General features: G+C 43.1%; 1 protein-coding gene across 2 annotated transcripts; it reads left to right on the plus strand.

Moving 5' to 3' along the window:
• The first annotated feature begins 6958 nt into the window (after nt 1-6958).
• Nucleotides 6959-20514, plus strand: si:ch211-168f7.5. 2 transcript variants are annotated; one of them, XM_035161235.2, is made up of 4 exons: nt 6959-7658; nt 15332-15551; nt 16498-16743; nt 17166-20514. In XM_035161235.2, the coding sequence occupies exons 1-4, from the start codon at nt 7386-7388 to the stop codon at nt 19703-19705; spliced, it is 3279 nt and encodes a 1092-aa protein (XP_035017126.1). In that variant the 5' UTR covers nt 6959-7385; the 3' UTR covers nt 19706-20514. The 2 variants fall into 2 exon arrangements, with proteins under 2 accessions (XP_035017126.1, XP_035017127.1); XM_035161236.2 differs by having other exon boundaries at nt 17283-20514.
• Nucleotides 20515-20523: the final 9 nt, after the last annotated feature.

The following is a 20523-nucleotide window of genomic DNA, read 5'->3' on the forward strand; positions in this document are numbered from 1 at the left end:
GGATGCGGAGCTGGGAGGAGTCAAAATGTGACACCAACAAACAAAAACACCACACTCCTCGGCCTGGTGGGCAGCGCGGGGATGCAGGGGTGCATCAGTGTGTGTGTGTGTGTGTGTGTGTGTGTGTGTGTGTATGGTCCAGGTATTACTTATGTTGTTGGGACCTAAATCAGTTTACACAGTCACATAATGGGGACTTGTCTTCCTTATGGGGACAAAAAGCAAATCCCCACAACGAAAATCATAACATTTTAAGATGAAGAAATGTTTTAGGGTCAGGTTTAGGTTCAATGTAATGTCCTCTGAAGTAATGGAGACACGACTCTGTGTCTGTGTATGTGTGTGTGTGTGTGTGTGTGTGTGTGTGTGTGTGTGCGTGCGTGCGTATGTCGTGGAGTGGGTACGTGCGTGCGTGTGTGTGTGTGCTCAGAACAGATTCACACGTGATCTTCATTCCACAGAGCATTCTCACATCTACTTGAGACAGTACAGCGCCACTTTCACGTACACACACACACACACAGGGGAGAACACACGTGAAGACACAAGCGTAACGAGGGCAGTCCAGCATATGAAGAGCATAAACAACCCATGACAGTGATGATCCACAGTAACCTAAGTCTTCAGACACGGCTGGTGCCTCCTTTGTGATAAGATTTGTTGCAAACATTAAGTTAAATCCTAACCTTTGACCTCACCGCCATGATACAATCATCATCATCATCATTATTACACCCCCACATGTCTTTCAGGGGCAGTATCTCCAAACTGTAGCAGCAAATGGGACCTGAGTATCTGTCCATTTACTTCCCTGTAGCTGCGTGTTTTTCAGATTCAGTTGCTTTTACTTACATGGTAAATAGACTCTACTTATTGTTGGGCCTTGAGCATCCGTTCATTCACATTAAATTTGGCTGTAAAATAAAATAATTATCAAAATTTCTATTAATGATTGAATCTACTCAGCAGAACTCCAAACTCTTCAACCTCTGCTGACTACTGATGTGGTGATTTTGGTTATATTTATTAAGTTAGTTATTAACCAGAGTAGTTTTTATGAGACTGAATGTGCCAAAGTGAATTGGCTTCTTTCCATTCCTCTGAAGGTTGGTCCCCCCCCGTTTAAAGTTATTATCATAATAATCTTTTATTAATTTCTGATTCAATAATTGATTAACTGTTACTCCAACAATATCAACCACTCAAAGTGCTTTACAGTCCTTGTCACATTTACCCATTCACGTACACATTCATACAGCATTTCAAAACACACCACTCATACACTGTCAGTACAACTGTAAGGTAGAATACTGTATGTCAGCATCTTGCCTGAGGAAACTTTGGAATGCAAACTGAGGATATGGAGATCGAACTACCAACTTTCTGTTCAGTGGACGACCCTCTCTAAACCATAGCCGCTGACTGAATATCCACCCATTTACTGCATTTTATAAGTACCACTAGGCTTTATAAGAACGCAACCCAATGAGCAAGGAAAGCACATGTGACAACGTGTGGGAAAATTAAAAAACTTTCAAACTGAAAACTTTAAACTCAACTCTGAAATCAACAAACCGCAATAGGATTGCAGGTGTACGTCCTCAAAGTTTCACATGAATAAAAAAAACCTCAAGTGTAAACCTTTCAGAATTTCTTTATCTAACGTACGAGCACCCGTTTTGAGTTATTTATATTTTTTCAAGAATTCAAACATGGAAAACTCTAATACTAAATAATGTTTTCAGAGATAACATTTTTTTCAGACTGTAAAAAGCACCATGCAAGGCATGAAACCTTAGTTTTAAAACTTGCAAAAATGCATTTTTTTTTATTAGATTTGAACCTTTCAATGCCCTTTTTCATTTTAAAAATACGGTTTGATATTCATCACATACATGTGCGACCAAAAAATTAATTTCATGCAGCTGCCTCAGCTTCTGGGTGTTCCTGCTGTTGTTTTCGCTGCTTCACTGTCACACTGCCATGGCTTCCTGGCACACTAACACACAACAGAGCCATATCTAATGTTATCAGTAACACATGCTTTTCCTGTGAAAACTCAAACTGTTGTTAAAATGGCCGATTGGGTGAATTGCAAGTCAAACTAGGGCTACGTTGTAGCACTAACGGGCCCGAGCACAGGCATTTTGAAGCCTGTTGCGGTTAGTGGAGAGAGCGATCAATGACCAAGCGCACGTCTCCGCGTTGCATGCAAGTTGATCTGATGAAAGCCCTGGGACAAGTACATCAAAGTAAAAATGTGGAAAATGGCCAATATGGCCCCTAAAGTCAAAATGGCGGGCTTCCTGTTGGTTTTTTCCAATTGCACCTCTGACCTTTTTTGTTTGTCTGGTCATGATACACCTGGGCTACGATTTTTGTGAAGATCGGTGAAAGCATAGTTAGTTAGTTAGTTATCTTGTTTTTTGCATGTCTTCCACTTGGATGTATTCCTCCTCATCCACTTACTGTAACCATATCAAACTGTGGCAACTGGGTCTCTAGACATTGTTAATGAAGGCATACGATTACTGTGACTTTTCGTCAAACGCCATAATAGTGGCGTGGCGTCAAAGTTAATCAACTCGCTGTGAAACACGAAATTGCTGTAACTTCAGTGTTCATACTTCAGTCTCCCTCAAACTACATGTGTGTATCAACAGCCCCGAAGATATTCATATGGTTTTAAGGAATGGGCGTGGCAAAATAACTGACTAGCGCCTTGTGCCAGCCTCCACTACGATGACGACATCTACAAAAATCGATAGGGCCATGTGTCTTTTCATGACAAACAAAAAGGTCTCTTGGATAGATATGCTAGACCAAACAGGAAGCCCGCCATTTTGACTTTAGTGGCCATTTTGGCCATTTGCCACATTTTTACTTTGACGAACTTGTCGTAGGGCTTTCATCAGATCAACTTCAACTTCTGGGAATGTCATCTCAACAAGATGGAGATATAAACTACCTCGGTATATATGATTTCATCACACGGTGTGACCGTGGCGTGGCATAGCATTTTGATGACACGCCATCAAAACATGAGGTTCTGTATCTCGGACATATTTTGTCCAATCGAGTCCAAACTAGACATGTAAGACAAGAATCCCGGCCTGATGACATCTACACAGAAATCATGGCTTAAAAACACAGCGCCACCTGCTGGCTACAGGAAGTGACATGTTTTATACTTTGATGCACTGCTCCTGGCTGCTTAACAATATAGAGCTCAAATGAGCTGAGAGAAGTCAATGGACCATGGTCAGAATTGTGACATTTCCTCAAACCGTGGCAACATTGCGGTGCGGCGAAGGATCATCCTTCGCCAAAGGACACGATGTTGTCATAACTCCAGTGTGCATAGTCCTATCACTACCAAACTTCTGTCACATGATTAGAGTCCAAGCCTGAACAGCTCTATGTGTCAATATTTCCTCAGTGTCATAGCGCAACCTACTGATTCGCCATGAAACAGGAAGTACTTTGTAAATCCACCCTGCAGTATCCAACCGGCTCCGAACTACTGACCTATGATCACAATCCTGACCTGAACACATCCATATATTAATATTAGTTCAGGGTCATAGCGCCACCTACTGATCAGTGTGATAATTAAGTTGTTGTAACATTGTCCAATTGACACAAAATTGCTCACGCTACATCAGAGCCCCTACTTGAACAGATATATTAGTCTATATGTAATAATAGTGATGGCGCCACCTACTGGGAACAGGAAGTAAGCTTTGTTTTTCAACTATCATTCGATTTACATAAAATGTTCACAGTGTGATGTGCAATTGATAGCGTGGACCGTAATGAGCAATTAGCAGGCAAGGATCGACATCGCGTGACGGAGGCAGGAAGTGAAGCGTTTATCCTTGCCGCAGTGCACAAAATGCATGCAACGCAGAGACGTGCGCTTGGTCATTGATCGCTCTCTCCACTAACCGCAACAGGCTTCAAAATGCCTGTGCTCGGGCCCGTTAGTGCTACAACCTAACCCTAGTTTGTAAATTGTAGTTTGTAGTTTGTAGTTTACATTATGTCATTTATAGTTCGTAATTTGTAGTTTATAGTTAATAGTTAATAGTTAATAGTTAATAGTTTATAGTTTATAGTTTATAGTTTATAGTTTGTAGTTTAAAGTTTATAATTTGTAGTTTGTAGTTTATAGTTTATAGTTTATAGTTTGTAATTTATAGTTTATAGTTTATAGTTTATAGTTTATAGTTTATAGTTTGTAGTTGAACATCGCCCTCTGCTGGAGGAAATGTAGCACCACTTCACCTGTTCTACAGTATTCTTAAAGTCATATTTTACTTTCTTCTGACTGCCTCTGTGAATTAGTCATGCTGATATTTTCTCCTCAAACAGAAGGCTGTATACTCCTTAGGTCTTTAAAACTTTTTTCATTCATAAGAGGAAACAAGTGAGTAATTATAGCTATAGTATATAACGATATAGCTTATGTCTACGAAATTAAAGTAGTGTCTCGTTTCAAATACTTAAGGTTTAAAGTAATTTAAAAAGAATTTGAATCTCATGAAAGATAAATGATGGTGTCTGGGCTGGTGGGTTGTAACGAAATAGATCATATTTACTTAGTTACTGTACTTATTATTACTTACTTAAATATTTCATGTATCTCCACTTTACTTATAGTTGATTTATTTTTTGGGTATTCTTTACTTTTACTCCACAACATATATCATGAAATATCTGTATTTTCTACTCCTCTTAATCTTTGCTCAGGATTGTGATTTCAGTAGCATCATCTGTAGCATTCTTTATTAATATGACAACTGTGTTGTTCTTGTATTAAACAAAATATGCACAGTTATTGATATAGTAGTTGCATTCAGGAATACACTGCACTTGGCAAATACTTTTTCTTTTAATACTTTAAGTATATTTAAAAGCAAGTACTTGCTTTTACTTGAGGTGAAAATTGAATGTGATACTTTTACTTTAGGACATTTTTGTCGATTTGTTTGTACTTTTGTACTTTTTGATTACTTCCTCCATCACTTTGTGTTTCCTGTCACCTCAAAGTCTGGTGCACACAAGAGAATAATGCGCACACATACTGTATAAATAATAACAGACACCCAAGATCTACTGTGTGTCAGGTATAGTTTTGTGGTGATTTGATCAACCACAACTTCAAACACAATATAAACTAAAGTAACATAGGTTAAAGATGTTTGACATAGATTTCCTGCAGAAGACAGTGTCATCTCAGGTTACTAATGATAAAAATGTTTGTGTGACTAATAGGTCTACGTCACAGCAGAGATTGAATGTTACTAACATCATTAACAATGGCTCCCTGCAGTAAATCATGACAGACTGACAAGAGGTTCAGGCTTGAATTATCTGATTAGAAGTGCAGCCTCCTCATGACGGATACTATGGCCTGCATCAGTATAAGTGAAATGATATCCTGTAGGAACTCTACCTTATTATGATGCCACTGGTCCCTTTATAAACCTGTTACCACAGACAGACTTTCCCTGCAGGCAGTGGGGGATGAAATATTTAGACGTTCCATACACGGTGTAAAAATATTAGAGGTTGTTAAAAGCTCAGTATTCACAGTATTACTGTAGAAACCTAGAACACTGTCAATGTTATATTTTATGTAATATTGATTTATTACATTGATACATGAATTTGCACTACCTCTAACAGTATTTTATTACTTTAGTTTTATTTGATTTTATATATTTGTTTTAGTTTCTATATTCTATTAAAATTGTTTTGCTTGTGTGGTTCTCTTTCTAAATATTTTGGAGCATGGTTAGAGGGAACTTCATTGCCAGCGACTGCTGTATGTAATTGTTGTGCACATGACAAATAAAGTCTTGAATCTTGAATCTTGAAAGTATATCTATAAAAACATAATAATGTTGTAAATTAAAAAAACATTAAAACCGACATTTTGAATGAAAATGGAAAAGGTTTGTTATTTGATATTTGGTTGTATAATATTTCGTGTATAATATAACATTACATGTCAATATTTCAATTGACATGTGAAATGTTAATTATATTCCAACCTCACAGGTTTGAACTTGTGTTCATTAATTAAACCTCTGTTAATTATAGTTTGATTGACGTCTCCCTCAGCCAGTTGATTGTGTTGTAAGATCCCTTTTAGGGCGGGGTTAAGCCTGTTGTTATTCTCATTAGTGCAGAGTTTGGTGGGATGACATCATTCCCAAGACACCTCCACCTCCATCTAGTCACACGGGGTCTATCCTGCGGATAAAGGCCTGTGTGGGTGGGCCGAGGCACTCTTATTATTTTATTGTCATATTATACTACTTTATAATATATTACATTTTTGTAGCACTTATCAAGCTTATGCATTAAGTCCTTTCCAAAGGAAACTGTGTAAAAAAAAAGACGAAAAATATGATAATAATAATAATAATACATTTTATTTCAGTGCTTTTAACAATGATCATAGACACGGGATCACCAAAAACAAAAAGCATAAAAAGTGAATTTAAAACTTAATTAATACTCTATTAATACTCTATTAACTGCACATCATAATCAAAACATTGAAATATAAGATAGACGTCATAATAAAAACAAATATCAAAACACTACACATCGCCCATAGCACTAAATGTATGTACATGTGTAATATTTTAATAATTAAAATGAGATAAGAGATCATTATAAGAGATAATCTCAACATTGTATTTCTACAGAATTGTATAAAAGCTCATATAATGACAGACTGACAGTAGATCGATACACACAGTGAGATTAGATATAAAGTGAATAGAGTTTCTCTCCTGCTCTGAACTGTTTGTTCTCTGCTCCATGATCTTCAGGGATTTTTCTTCCCGAGCCTCCATTCGAAAAACTTCAGCGACCAATCAGCGTGCAGGACCGCAGCAGAGGCTCCTCCCCCCGCCGCCTGCTCCCACATGTAACGTGATCGCCTCCATCAGTCGCTCCGTGGTATTGTCTCACTCGCACCGGGAGACGCAGCGCACTGAGCCCGGCAACGTGGAGCCGCCACCGGAGCTGGGAAGTGACATTAGCGGGACTATGTCATCAGAAGCCCGGGGGACCAGGGTTGATGTGAGCCGCGGTTCGTTCATGGTCCTTCACGCTGGATTCATCGGTTCCAGGCTTGTTCCAGTCCGCGGGGCTGCGTGAAGCCGTGGCTGCATGGCACGTTACAGACGGTCGGGGTTGTGTTTTCACTAATGTCGTTAATTTGTGTGACCACCATGTTGCTGCTCCGCACCTGTGCTGCTCCACCTGAGGTTGGACCCTAGCCCGTTCACCCCTCTCCTCCATTCCATTCCACGGACGGTGGTCAGCGGTGCGCCCCAGCTCCGCCTCCCGGCACCTCGACGAGGATGGCCGGCCGCCGCAGCTGCGTGAACTCGCTCTGGTCGGGCACCGAGCGCGTCCGCATTGGCGAGCGCCTGAAAGCGACGCTTGCCGGGGTGCTGGAGCTGGAGCTGCTCAGGTGCAAACACCTGGAGATGGTGGAAGTCGCTCTGGAGGACCGAGCCTCCGCCGATGCTGCCGCCAACGACGAGGAGCGACGGCCGGAGGTGGAGGAGGGAACCCCGGAGTGCGCCGGCTTGGACGCCGAGCACGGCTCTGCCACATCCCGCCGGCAACAGGTCAGTCAGTCCGTGCGTCTGTCAGCTCGTAGCCCGGTTCTCCAGGCTACATAACGAGATTGTTAAATATGGAAGCCTGGGTGCCGGTGATCTGCCAACAAGCCGGTCCCTCTGCGGCTCGGTAGACAGATTTTATCGCTGCCTGGTGGCGCATGGCTGTGCCCAGAGCTGAATACCCAATTGGTTGAGATGGTGCCAGGGACCATCCGAGCATGCAGCCCGGTCATTACACACAGCGGCAGCGTGTGACCGTCACATGGAGCAAATGTCATTGAGGTCAGGGAACCAGGACCAGCTCCAGGCTGCCTGGCCCGGCGCCCTGCCTCAAGGTTACACAGGAGGATGGGATGGGACACAGCCTGCGTTGTAATCAAGTGTAGATACTAATACAACCACCCAGCAACCAGACACTGCTGCATTGTTTGGCTCTGGCCAGTAAGCTCTGCTCATCAGCTGGAAAGGTCACTTTGGCACCCGGTTTGAATTCAAAATGTGAAGCCGGGCTCTCATCTCCCGAGCTAAAAGTGCAGTTTTGATCTCTTTGCTGTGAAATCCTGGATGCCCCAGTGTGAGGGTGACCTTTAGTTAGATGTGTGATCCCAGGCTCACCAGTAAAAAGAAACCCATTTCCCAGCCTTGTCCTGAAATGGATATGCAGGTCTCTTTGTGATGAGAATGTGGGGAATGTGGGTTGTAATATAGGAGGACAGGATGTGAGCAGGTCCCATCCCGAGGCCTGGAGACTGAGACTGCAGTCGCTCCGCTCCATTATTACTGAACGTGAACTAAAATTGAACCTGTAAAGTCAACAAGATGCAAACTTAGAAAATACGGTATAGGACTGAATAGAGAAACTAGAATGGCGCTCAGTAGGGCACATGCCTCTGCCAAGACCCAACAGTCCCCTTATGAAACATTTAAATTCACTAGATCCAGATCGGTCATATTTGGATCTGCACCAAATTTCACACACTCATAAATATCAGCCCCCTAAGTAAGATTGTGTTCATAAAGATCCATCAATTATTCTCTGGGAAATGGGTGAAAATGTCAAAAAACGTCCAGATCGTGCACTGGACCAGATCCAAAACATGATGGTTCTGCCCCGACCCGTACCACATCCTTCCAGCAAGTTTTGTGAAAGTACGTCCAGCAATTATAAGCATAATCCTGCTTACAGACAAACAAATGTAAACTAAAACATATTCTCCTGAGGAGAAGTAATATAGATATATAATGAAGCCTAAACCGGGCATTAGAAAGAAAACACTGAACCACAAGGGATTCATTATTTGATTGATTTAATAGAAAAACTGTTTTAGTTATCAGCCTTTAATTTATCAAAAAGGTACGTTTCCTTTTTATATTATACTTTTAATATTCTCTATAGTTGTAATATGAGGATTTGTATCCATCTCTTGTGTGATAGTAAACTAAATATCTTTAGGTTTGGGATTTATTTATTTAATGAACCTTTGTCCTTTGGTGAAATCACCCGAAATAGTTTGACGTGGTTGTGTGACGTCATATCTCTGCAGGAATTAACTTTTTCCCCTGTAAAGTGAAAATTCAAGGTGATGCACCAAGAGTCTGTCTGTGGGTCGTTCCCAGATGATACACACCAGTGGCATGACAGCTTTGTGTTGTTCTAAGTGAGTTTCTCACGGCATGGATGAATCATGGATTTTTTTTCTTTCCACAGTCAACAACAATGTTTGTTGTGGGAACTGTTGGGTTTCTCTATAAAATTGAAAGGTTTCGACCTTACCATGAAAAAGTGCCTTGAGATGATGTGTGTTGTGATTTGACACAATACAAATAGAATTTTATAGAATCATTAAAGAGACCTTTCAAGCAGGCAGAGACTTCTTGGCACCGCTATAATGTGAGGATTTGCGGCAAAGACAAACGATTGAGGACAGCACCTTGCAGAAAATGATCCTCTTCCAGCATTACAGTCACTCATGAGCAGAAAGTAAAGACGCAGTGATATGCAGCGGGTTCAGAAACACGTTTTTCCTGTGGACTGAGCAGTTTGTTTCTCTGCATTGCAAACAGCGCAGAGAGCTGTAGTGGCGTGTGTGTTGTTTCTAATGAGTCAGTCTCTCTTGGATTATCTCTGGATCATTTCCAGATTGGCACGTTGTGTTCGTGATCTGGGAGTTTTCTGTGTGTTGCAATAAATGTTTGGCTCCATCAATAACATCTAATTGTAATCCACATGAAGCAACAGTTACTTTATCACGGTCACTTTGCACAGAGTGTTATTACACTGTGACTGTGTGTGCTCGATACCAATGAGTGGCATGAGTCAGCAGCCTGCAGCACATTAATGCATGTCCTGTTTTAGCCAACACCGCAGCCGAGGACGTTTTTGCAGGACAGTATATTTTATCTAGAGAGAACGACTTGAAATAGTAAAATCGATGTTCACCGGTGCAGGGACAGAAGTTGCGGTCCCATCTGAGCGAGGGCATCTGCATGGAAGTGTGGCTCATAACGTGCTGCCTTCCTCACCGCCCACCCACCAACGTCTCCACTGTAGTTCCCCCCCCTGGGTGCTGAGAGATCCTGTGGAGAGGCTGAGCAGCATTGCTCATTCTCACCTCTGAAGGGAGCTGCCGGTGTGGCCGAGCGAGGCTGGCAGTCTGCCCTTTGCCCCACGCCGGCCTCCGCCAACACAAAAACACAACAAACACAAATACACAATACATAAATAAATACACAAATTGTTGTCTTTGTTGCAAACGTGACCACATCTAGATAAAACACTGCAGCAGTTCGAGAGAGAACATGTGAAAGTGGTTGGAAATCTGTTGTTTTTATTTACGGTTGGTTTCATCCACACACACATATTCATTTCACCTGAAATTTATTGAAAGTTGCTTTAAAAAAGCAGATTGCTCTGCTTTCAGAAATATAAACTATTTTGGAAGCTGAGAATTAGGTGACTCATAACATGATGCATTCTACTTTAACACCAGATTGTTTTGGAATTAAACACTTGAAATATGATTCAACTTTTAGCAGAGGGAGGGAGAGAGAGAGAGAGCAGAAGTCATCACTGTGCTGATCCATATTTGGCGTGTTGGGATTATGGCTGTGTGGCGTCATCTGTGATGGAAAAATGCAATTTATAATGACTCGTTCATGGTTTCAACCCTGTGATGGTTTCCAGCGTTTGTGAGGCATGCAGGTTTCAGGTTGTCGGTATTGTTTGTTTGAAGAGAATGCATTTGATTTGCATATAATATATCATAACTACTTAAAGCTGGGGTTGGTAACGAGCGGAAAGCTGGCGAGAGCAGGCTACACTTTGAAATTATGCAAACGATACATCCTACCCCCATCTGCTCTCTCGTCAAAGCTACGTCCCAAAAACACATGAACATGCACTGCCTGACAACTGGGAGAAGCCGACTCACTCGCTAACTTCTGGCTATCGTCTTTGCTTCAGTGGTGTATGGCTCTACAGCTTTTATAGACTCATGGGCCGGGGGCGCACCGGTAGGCAGGTGGACTAGAGACCGATAGGTACACCGACCAATCATTCCATTTGTACCGAATGATTGGTTGGTGTTTGTTACGGTCCTGCAAGTTCTATTGCATGGCAATACGGCTGTCAGCACGTGAAGAAGATATAACGTGTTTCAACAACTTGCACATCCTATCTTTTAAGTTTTCTCGATGGAGTCTGAGCGATGTCTGATTTCCAAATGATATATTTTGAATATATTGTATAAAGTCAAATAGGAGTTGAATTCTCAGTGTGTAATATGTTTATCAGCAACTATTCTTGCCTCAGAATGTGTGTCAAGGCCAAGTCGGTGAATTGCCACTCGGTGTTTAAAAATTCTCTTCACTGAATAAAACTCACAGAGGACAGGAGGGGCAAAAGTAGAAGAGCTTCTTATCATCCATTTTCTATACTGCTTATCCTTTGAGGGTGTGGGGTGTGTGTGTGTGGGGGAGGGAGTGCACGATGGACAGTTCACCTGCCGATCACAAAATGCAGAGATAGACAATCATTCGCACTCACATTGACGCAAATGGTCAATTTGGAGTTAGAAGAGCTTCTTATAATTCACATATAATAAAGCTGCAACAATTAGTCAGTTGTTTGATGGATAGAAAATCTATTGGTAAGTATTTTGATAATCTTATTAGTTCCTCAAAGTGATGAGACGTGTGTGTGTATGTGTGTGTGTGTGTGTGTGTGTGTGTGTGTGTGTGTGTGTGTGTGTGTGTGTGTGTGTGTGTGTGTGTGTGTGTGTGTGTGTGTGTGTGTGTGTGTGTGTGTGTGTGTTTACTGAGGCAGCCTGTCTTCAAATTAGGTTTAGTCTTGGAAAGCATCATCTTACATGGGGAGTCATTACCTTGACTTGTGGAGTGACAAAGCTTTTGTCTGTGGTTTTTTTTTTAGCCTCAGGATCCTTCTGATCTCACCGAAAGAAGAAAAAAAAAAGTCTGCAGCATTGACGCTTTGGAAGATCCACCTGAATGTTTGGGCAAAGGTGGAGAGCATCAATTCATGGTGATGGAGCTTGAGATGCACCAAGTGGGCTGATCAAATTTCAATAGCACATTAATAATGCATGAAACAATAAATACCATGCTGTGTAGAACGAGCAAGTGCTTCTCACCAAACACTCGCTCCATCCTACGCTGTCTGACCAAATTATTCTGCCTCAACATGGCAACCGCTGCGATTCGTCTCGCTGTAGTGACATAACGCCCTTAATCGGAGGTGCTCTGTTGTGGAGCCGCCATCACTCTTTCATTATTATCCAATCGACCCATACATATTGTTAAGGAGAGGCTGTGCTTCCCCCTCACATGAAGGGATATCATATTACAGACCCCCACCTTCCTGTCTGTCACCCACCTATGATTTGGTTATGCACTGGTCTGTGTGTGTGTAACATTATACCCCCTAATGTGCTGTGCGCATTAATGCTGTTTACAGATAAAATAAAGATGTAGAAAAAGGGATGAAGGGTTCATTCATATATTTAATCATCTTTTGTGTTTCAAAGGAGTTTTTGCCTTATTGTTAGTGGTAAATATTAACTATACAAGTACTGAGGTATATTAGTTTAGTTAGCATTTTCTTTTGCTTTATGCTTCCTCTCCACATTTCAGGTGGACATATTGTGACTTTTTCTCCACGACTTATAGTTACTAGTTTCTTTTCACTGGTCTCTGTGTAACATTATACCCTCTAATGTGCATTATACTGTTACAGATATCATAGACAATTAGAGGTTTGTGTCAGAAAAAAGGGTCGGGAGATATTTCTTCCAGATGTTTGCACACTCAAGGGACTTTAGAAATGGTTAGTTCATATCTTTAAATCAACATAATTTAAGAAATGATGGGGGAAACTAAAGTTGAGGCCTACACAAGTGCAGAATGACAAATATGCAGACTTTTGTGGCAGTAGGAAGAGGAATCTAAAAGTGGGATTCATAGCAGCAGAACAGATGATAGAAATAAATGTGAGTGAGAGTCAAAACAAGACTGGATTGGTACGAGTTCAGGCTCAGGATGAGTTAAATATTTCTGCCGGGCCTGTTGTGCTGCGGTGGTTCTGTGTGGGAGGAGAAGCGAGCGAGAGTTGGAGAGCGAGCAGCTGTAGCTATGGTGAGCAGGGGGCGGCTGGCTCGAAGGATATTACAGAAGTGGTGGGAGGGGGATTATTTGTCAAGGGGAGTGTGGGGGAGGTGGGGGTCCTTCAAGATGCCCTTCTCTCTCACCCGGCAACCGCTCACCCAAATGTCCCTCCCTCCCTCCCTCCCAGCCCTTACCGCCTTCACTTAGTCAGTGACTCACTCTTACTTCACAGTCTCTTTTTTCATCCCTTGCGCTCGTTTTTGGTCACCCACTGAGGCTTCATCACAGAAAAATACAAATTAAAAAGGAAAAGAGGGTACAGGAGTGAGGGGAAGGCTCCTAATCTTCCAGAGTTGAGATAAGCCTGAGACAAGTCAAAGTCTACAACTCTTCCTCCCACTTCTCTTCCTTCCCCCTTCCCTTCTGCCGCCCCGGCTGCTCTTTGTTACGTCATCTGTCTCCCTCCCATTATCCCCTGAATCCCCCTCCTCTCCCCCAGCCGTGACTCACTACCTGTTTTGTTTCCGCAGTAACAAGAGGATTGATCAGTGCCACTCACAGTGTCTCTGTTGTCTGGACCCCATCAGTCTAATGCAGGGGCTCTTGCCGTCCTGCCGGGGTGGGTCAGGGGATTTAGAGGATGACTGGAGGAGGAGGTGGGGAGAGGGGTTACTCTAACAAGCCTTTGTTAATCTGGGAAATTGAGGCACATTGCTAACCTGGTGAAGTGATTGTTGTTATTGTGTGTGGGGCCTCTTTCCTGACGGTTCCGGTAAGCGTGGAGGGACGTCACCGGTGTGGGTCTGGTAAATGATGCCATGGGGCACACCACGCTCCATGTCCTTTCACACGGGTCTAATTGTGTCTCTCCAAGAAGCTGTGGCCTTATTGTCTGTGGTGAAAAGTAACTAAACGTACATTTAATGTTGTGGCCTTTTCTCTACTACTTCTATTTAATACCCATTAGTTTAAACTTAGAAAATATAATATTGATATTTTGGGAGATTTTCCTCTATTTTCACTTTTGGAGATGGTTTGATTTGTTATCATGTGACTTAAGTTATGGGATTTCAGCAATTAGATAACATGTGGTTATATAAGCATGGTGGTCTCCCTGTTCAACATGTAGATCGTTTTTATGTGATTTTGCACCAATTTATCACACTATTCTGATTTTAAACATATTGTCAAAATTATCCCAGAGATATTCAGAACATTACCTACAATAATGTCTGCCCTAGTGCTGATACCAGTATTGCACAGTAATAAATGACATATATATAGGCTGGTATATATTAAAAAATTCAATTGTCAATGATTGATTGGCAAACATCATGACAAAGAAATATAATTGAGGCTTGATGTTTTACAGTTTAACCACAAACTTTATTTGAAATAACTATAAATTCAAGGAAACACAAATACAGCCAAATATATAGAATTTGAAAGTAGTAAAAAAGGTTAAGTAACGTACAAATGTAAAATGCAAACAAATCCACCTGTTGTCTGCTTTGTTTTTTCCCAAAATAAGTTGTCATATCAGCGCATATTGTCAAACAAACGCTGTTTAACGCTTATATCAACTGATATCATCGGCCAACTGATAAATCAGTCGAGTTCTAACATGTGTGTACATCACCCTGATTTTTATGAGATAAATTAAGAGATGGAAAGTACTGTCACAAGTGCAGCCACTTTCATTATGAGATCATTTATATGCTCGTTAAAGTGAAAATCTTCCACGGTGATGAAATTTCATTTTGGCCAAGAAGCCCTGTAATGTGTGTCAGAGTGTGTGATTCCTGTCGTTAAACCTACTGCACTAAATGTGACCAAATGTCAAACTATATTACAGTTGTTACTGTAATATTTTTTTATGGCTCTAATATCTTAAATAGTACTGGACCTTATTTGATAGTTTTTTTTCCTTTTCAGATAAATATGTTGTATATACTGTACATGAAGTCATGTCACACAATTTGGATATTTTGGTGAAAGATACTGTAATATAAAATGTCGTCAGTGCTGCCCAGTCATGACGTATCACATTCTTTTTCCAGGCTCCTTCTCCTTCTGATATAACGGTATTGCCCTGTCAGAGCAGCCCAGAAGACTGCGGCAGTAATTCAGCAGATGGGACAGTCCACTCCTCATCTGCAAGGGGAAGTAATTCACGCTGGTCCACTCTGTCCTGGGACGCTCCCTCTGACCTGCTCTCTCCCCCAACACCAGACCCCAGTGGTGTGGTCCACCTGGACAGTGACTCCAGACCTAGTTCAGGTAAAAAATGTTTGTTCAGGGGCCAAAAACTGTTGGACAGGGTGTGATAACAACCCTGAGCTGTATGATAACCAACAGAGTGTGAAACCTTCTGTTGAGAGACACACGCACCCTGTGTAAGAGAAGTCCCATTAAACATTAACAACTCTCTTTATACTTTTGTTTACTTGCACTCTTTGTGACTTGGCACTGACTCATTCAGCTTCTTTCTCGCTGTCAACTTTTCAGCCTGTGTTGCCAAACTCTTATCCAGTCTCATTGTAACTTGGGTCCATATGTCTCAACACCCAACACAGACATTTCTCTCTCTGCTGTGCACTCATACGATCCGTCTTTTTTATTTTATTATCTTGACTTTCTTTTAGGGTCTACCTAAAAAGTTGTCAAGAACCTAAAAACCCGAAATCCAATATTTCAGAATTTTTTGTTTTGCAGTTGTTTTCATAGGTTAAAATCAGTTATTCTTACAAATCTTAAATTTTTTAAAACTCAGATATTTTTGCAACTACCAACATTGGAGGTAGTTACAGTGGACCCTGCACTTTGGTGTCTTTCTCCTGGAATTGATGTTAGTAAAGTTTTAGTTTCTGTAGATGATGTCATTATTTGGCAAGGTTATACTGGCCTCACCAACTCCCCCATTTCTTTTTATACACGTCCAAACTAAACACTGTCTGTACCGACAACATTCCTCTCAGTAAAGACCCACCAGACAGAACAGATAGTTTAAAACTTAGTTACCTTGACAACAGAGGCCCATGTGAACAGCCCACATGAAAAAATAGCAATCCACCAAGGACTGAGTACAATTCCTAATTTAGAGATTCTTTAATGATAACGCAAATAAACAACCAAAGAGGTCAGCACATCATTAGTGTCTATATGAGAAATTTGGAAAAATTATTGGATGTTCTCACTGAATACATTTTCCTCCCTTTTCGTCAAGGTTTCTATTCAGTGAGCGGGAGCTCTCTGTCAGACTCTTGCTACTCTGTGTCCAGTGATGCCGCTCAGGGAGGACCAGCGCCACCAGTGCCACCGACCAGACCTCTGACACTGTGGGAGCAGCTTCCTCCATCCACAGGCAACACTGACATCCTGTGGTCAGAAGGTGCCGCGCAGAAGCAGGAGCAGCCTGCGCTGCAAAAAAGCCAGGGAGATGGAGAACCCTCAGAAACGACCCCGGTCTCAGGTGAGCCTTGTCTTTTAAATCCTTTTAAATAACTACAATTTTCAGTACACGGCTGAAGCTGGTTCGTAAAGAACAAGAGAAGACAGTTCAAAGCAGTGGAAGTCTTATGTATGGGAGTAGCTGGATATGTATTTAGGGAATCCCATCCATCCATTATCTGCACCTCTTATTCAGTAACGTAGTGGGGTGTTGGGCTGACACGCAGACAAACAACCATCCACTTTCCCATTCATACCTACGGTCAATTCATAGTCTCCAATTAACCCAACCCCAATCTGCATGTCTTTGGACTGTGGGAGAAAACCAGAAACCCTGCAGAAAACCCATGCAGACAGAAGGACAACAACTAGGTTTATTATTTATTAAGATGATAATTTAAAATAAAAATAATATCTGAAATGTCCTTCTCTTGTCTCTTACAGGACCAAGTGACCTTGAAGCGACTGGTCTGAGCTTTCTGTCTGACCTCTGCTCAGGACTCAGCTATTCCTTGATTGTTTCCCTCCTCCCACTTCTTGACCCTGTTTCCTCTTCTTCAGCCTCCTCCCTTCATCTGAAGCCCCAGCTGGACCCTCGTTACTGCACTGACCTGGTGTCCCGTCGGAACAAAGAGGTTTACCCCTACCCCAGCCCCCTGCATGCTGTCGCCCTCCAGAGCCCCCTCTTCACATCCCAGAGCCAGGAGCAATCCTCCTCTCTGAATCCGGAGATGACCCAACTTGATGAACCACTGGAGTCCAACACTGACCCAGCTCTGCCTCAGCAGACCGCCGCCCTGGCCTCCGTCACCCAGCTGGAGCAGTACATCTCTCGCCTGGCTCATCAGTACCACGGTCGGGTCACCTCCTCCACCTCTGACCTCTCCTCAGCTGCCACCGCTGGTCCGGTCATACACAGGGGCCTTTGCACTCCTGGTAAAATTCATGGTTCCACCCTGTCTCTTTCTGCTTTTGAGAGCCGCAGTACAACGTCCACAATCCCAGGAGGCAGCATCACTCCGTGTAAGTCACTGTTGGGAAACTCAGCCAGAGTGGGCCTCAGCTCTGCTGGGAAAAAGGCCACCAGGAACTCAATTAACCTGGGTAACCTTCCTTCAGCAACTGGAGAGGACTTGAATATAAATCTGCATCTCAACCTTAACTTGAACCTGGCCACCGGTTTAAATTCTGGCCGAGTACCCGTGGACAATTCCAAAAATGGCAGTTGTGGAGTGTTGAGAGCTGACTTTACTACAGCTCCCACTGCCTCCACTTCATCGCTCTCCTCTGTTACACCCGCCCCAGCACTAAGAGCTCGCCCTCGCATTTCAACTTGTCCGAGCAGCCTGAGTCACCGCAGCTCCCTGGAGGTCACTTCAGCGTCTGGACCCAGTTCGGGATATGGGTCGTCATCCTTCTGTCGCTCATTAGACTGGAGCAGTGGTGCTCCACCCGAGGCTGGACCATCAATGTTTGGTACAAATGCTGCATCAGCTCCTGGGTCTCAGCGTAGCAGCTTGATCCAAGAGTCCAGCTCCAGTCCCAAGTTAAGCGAAGACTCCGCCATGGTGGAAGAGATCTCCCGCCTCTCTGGCCTGTCCAGGGCTGTGGTGGTTGGACTGATGGAACAAGGTGTGGAGCTTGATATTGAATGCTTCCAAACAGATACTGCAGGAGACGTGAAGGGTCACAGTAAATCTCACCTGACGTCCCAGGCAGATCAGTCGCATGACTATACTAGACAGAACAACCTGAATCCCCAGAGACCGATACAGCTCTCCCTCAGTGTCACCCATTCACCTCAGTCTCAGTCGAGTCTCACCCCTCCTCTCTCACACTCCAGCAGCCCCATACACCCTTACCAGTCCATCCACATTCCCTCTCCCCACTACTCCTCACACTGCCACTACCAGCAGATCCCTTCCCCATCCGACCTTCCCTCTTCCACAGCCTCCTCCCCTGCCTCCCGCCCCACTACCAGGGGTCGCTCCCCTCCCCGGCCTCTCCAGCCCTCCCCCTTGGGTGGCACCCCACTCTCTGTTTTCCGTCGGGACGCACCCTTCCAGTGCTCCCTGCCCCACACCAATACGAGGACTTCTCCTTCAGAGCACAGCAGCAATCAAACACGAAGTGGATCACTTCGGCATAGTGGTGGAGGAAGTGGAGGTAGTGGTGGGTGGAAGAGGGCAGAGGGAGATGGGCTTTACAGAGGAAAGCATTCCTCTCATAAGTTGATCAGGGCAGCCACAGTAAGCAGCTACGCCAAGAGAGAGGACTACAGCTCTGTTTGGGGTGAGGAGGAGGAAAAGGAGCAAACAGCTGCTCAGACACCAAGAAAGACATCCAACAAACTCTGGAGGGGTTTTGAAGGACGCCTCTGGGGCAAAGAGTCAGACAAAACCAGGGAGGAGATGGACAGAGCTGAGTACGGCTATGGATGGAGGAGGAACAGCATTGGAAGCTGGAGAAGGGAGAACCGTAAGGCAAAGGCTTCATCCAGCAGGAACGACAAGAGGCCAAAAGTAGACAACTCACCCATGTTCTCAAAGAAGAGGGGGAAAGAAGACGGGGAGAGATGCAGCTCCAGCCTCAGGCTTTCCAGAAGGGCTTTGTTCAGGAGTGAGTCCCAAGGTTTGCTGGTGCCTCGTAATCACGGTGAGGAGCCCGTGAAGCGTCCACACTGGGTCTCCTCATTAGACGTGGGACAAGGGGGCATGGGCCACAGAGACGAAGGGATCCGACTGCTGAGAGAAAAGGAGGTCGACAAACGCCTGTCCTCCACTGCCAGCCTCTTTAACCTTTCTCGCTCTCAGAGCCTAGAGGGCAGCAGCCACTCGCTCTCCCCTCTCTCCTCCCCTTCCTTTTCTCCATCCCCTCCTCCAAGCATGCCCCTCCAGCGCTCTCGGTCACTGAGGGACTTGGGGAGGAGAGTGTTTGGCTCCATGAGGTCTCTGAGTCTCAAACGGAAGCCATCCAAGAAATGACATTTGTACAATAAATAATTATGACAGTAGATGATTCTTCCATGTGTTGTGCTCAAACCACCAGTGATGGCTGCCATTGCATTCCATGTAAAAGGAAGCTCCATCATGTTTAGTCTTCAAACTTCAATGTTTGTAATTAATTATACAGATTAAGTGGTTCTGTAATAAAAATATATGCCGGTCCTTTCATTCACCACCATGATGGAAGTCACTCTCAGGCACATAAGAGTCTGTATTACGTGCTGATATTGTTCTTGGTTCACAGCATTGATTCCAGTGAAGTTTTTGTACATTTTTATTGACAAAGCCATTTTAATAGCCACCAAAAAAGCTACAAAATGGATTGGTCCCATGGCCAACAAAGAAATGTCAGTGATGAAAACTTTCTGTATATGTGAAGAATTCTTTGTAGGTGATGCAAAGAACTACAAACCTCTATCATGTGTATGCTGGCTAAAAGGATTTGACATTTCAACAGTAACAATATTCTGGGATTTGTTTGTGCTTTAATAGTAGCCTCATGAAAAGAATATTTAATATGAACTCATATTATCAGCTCCAGTACATATGCTTAAATCCCCTATAACCATGAGTATGAATGTGTATGTGTACACTCCCCCTCTGCATGCTGCTCTGTGACTTGTTCATTGTTCACAGCTATTGTGAGAACGTGATATTCCTCTTTGTCTATAGGTATAATTCCCTCTGAAGTACAATCATATTGGCCAGACAAAGACCAAAACCAAGCAAATACTCTTGAACTTGATATTGTGCTCAGGATTTTCAAATAAATATTGAATGATTCAAAATACTCATGA

The sequence above is a fragment of the Hippoglossus stenolepis genome, chromosome 7 (genome assembly GCF_022539355.2).
Source record: "Hippoglossus stenolepis isolate QCI-W04-F060 chromosome 7, HSTE1.2, whole genome shotgun sequence".
NCBI lineage: Eukaryota > Metazoa > Chordata > Actinopteri > Pleuronectiformes > Pleuronectidae > Hippoglossus > Hippoglossus stenolepis.

What these genes read in the sequence shown, in the direction of transcription:
- si:ch211-168f7.5 (XM_035161235.2), top strand. Translation starts at nt 7,386, where the DNA reads ATGGCCGGCCGCCGCAGCTGCGTGAACTCGCTCTGGTCGGGCACCGAG. An exon ending in CCACATCCCGCCGGCAACAG is followed by an intron (nt 7,659 to 15,331) that starts GTCAGTCAGTCC and finishes TTCTTTTTCCAG; the next exon opens with GCTCCTTCTCCTTCTGATAT. An exon ending in AGAAACGACCCCGGTCTCAG is followed by an intron (nt 16,744 to 17,165) that starts GTGAGCCTTGTC and finishes TGTCTCTTACAG; the next exon opens with GACCAAGTGACCTTGAAGCG.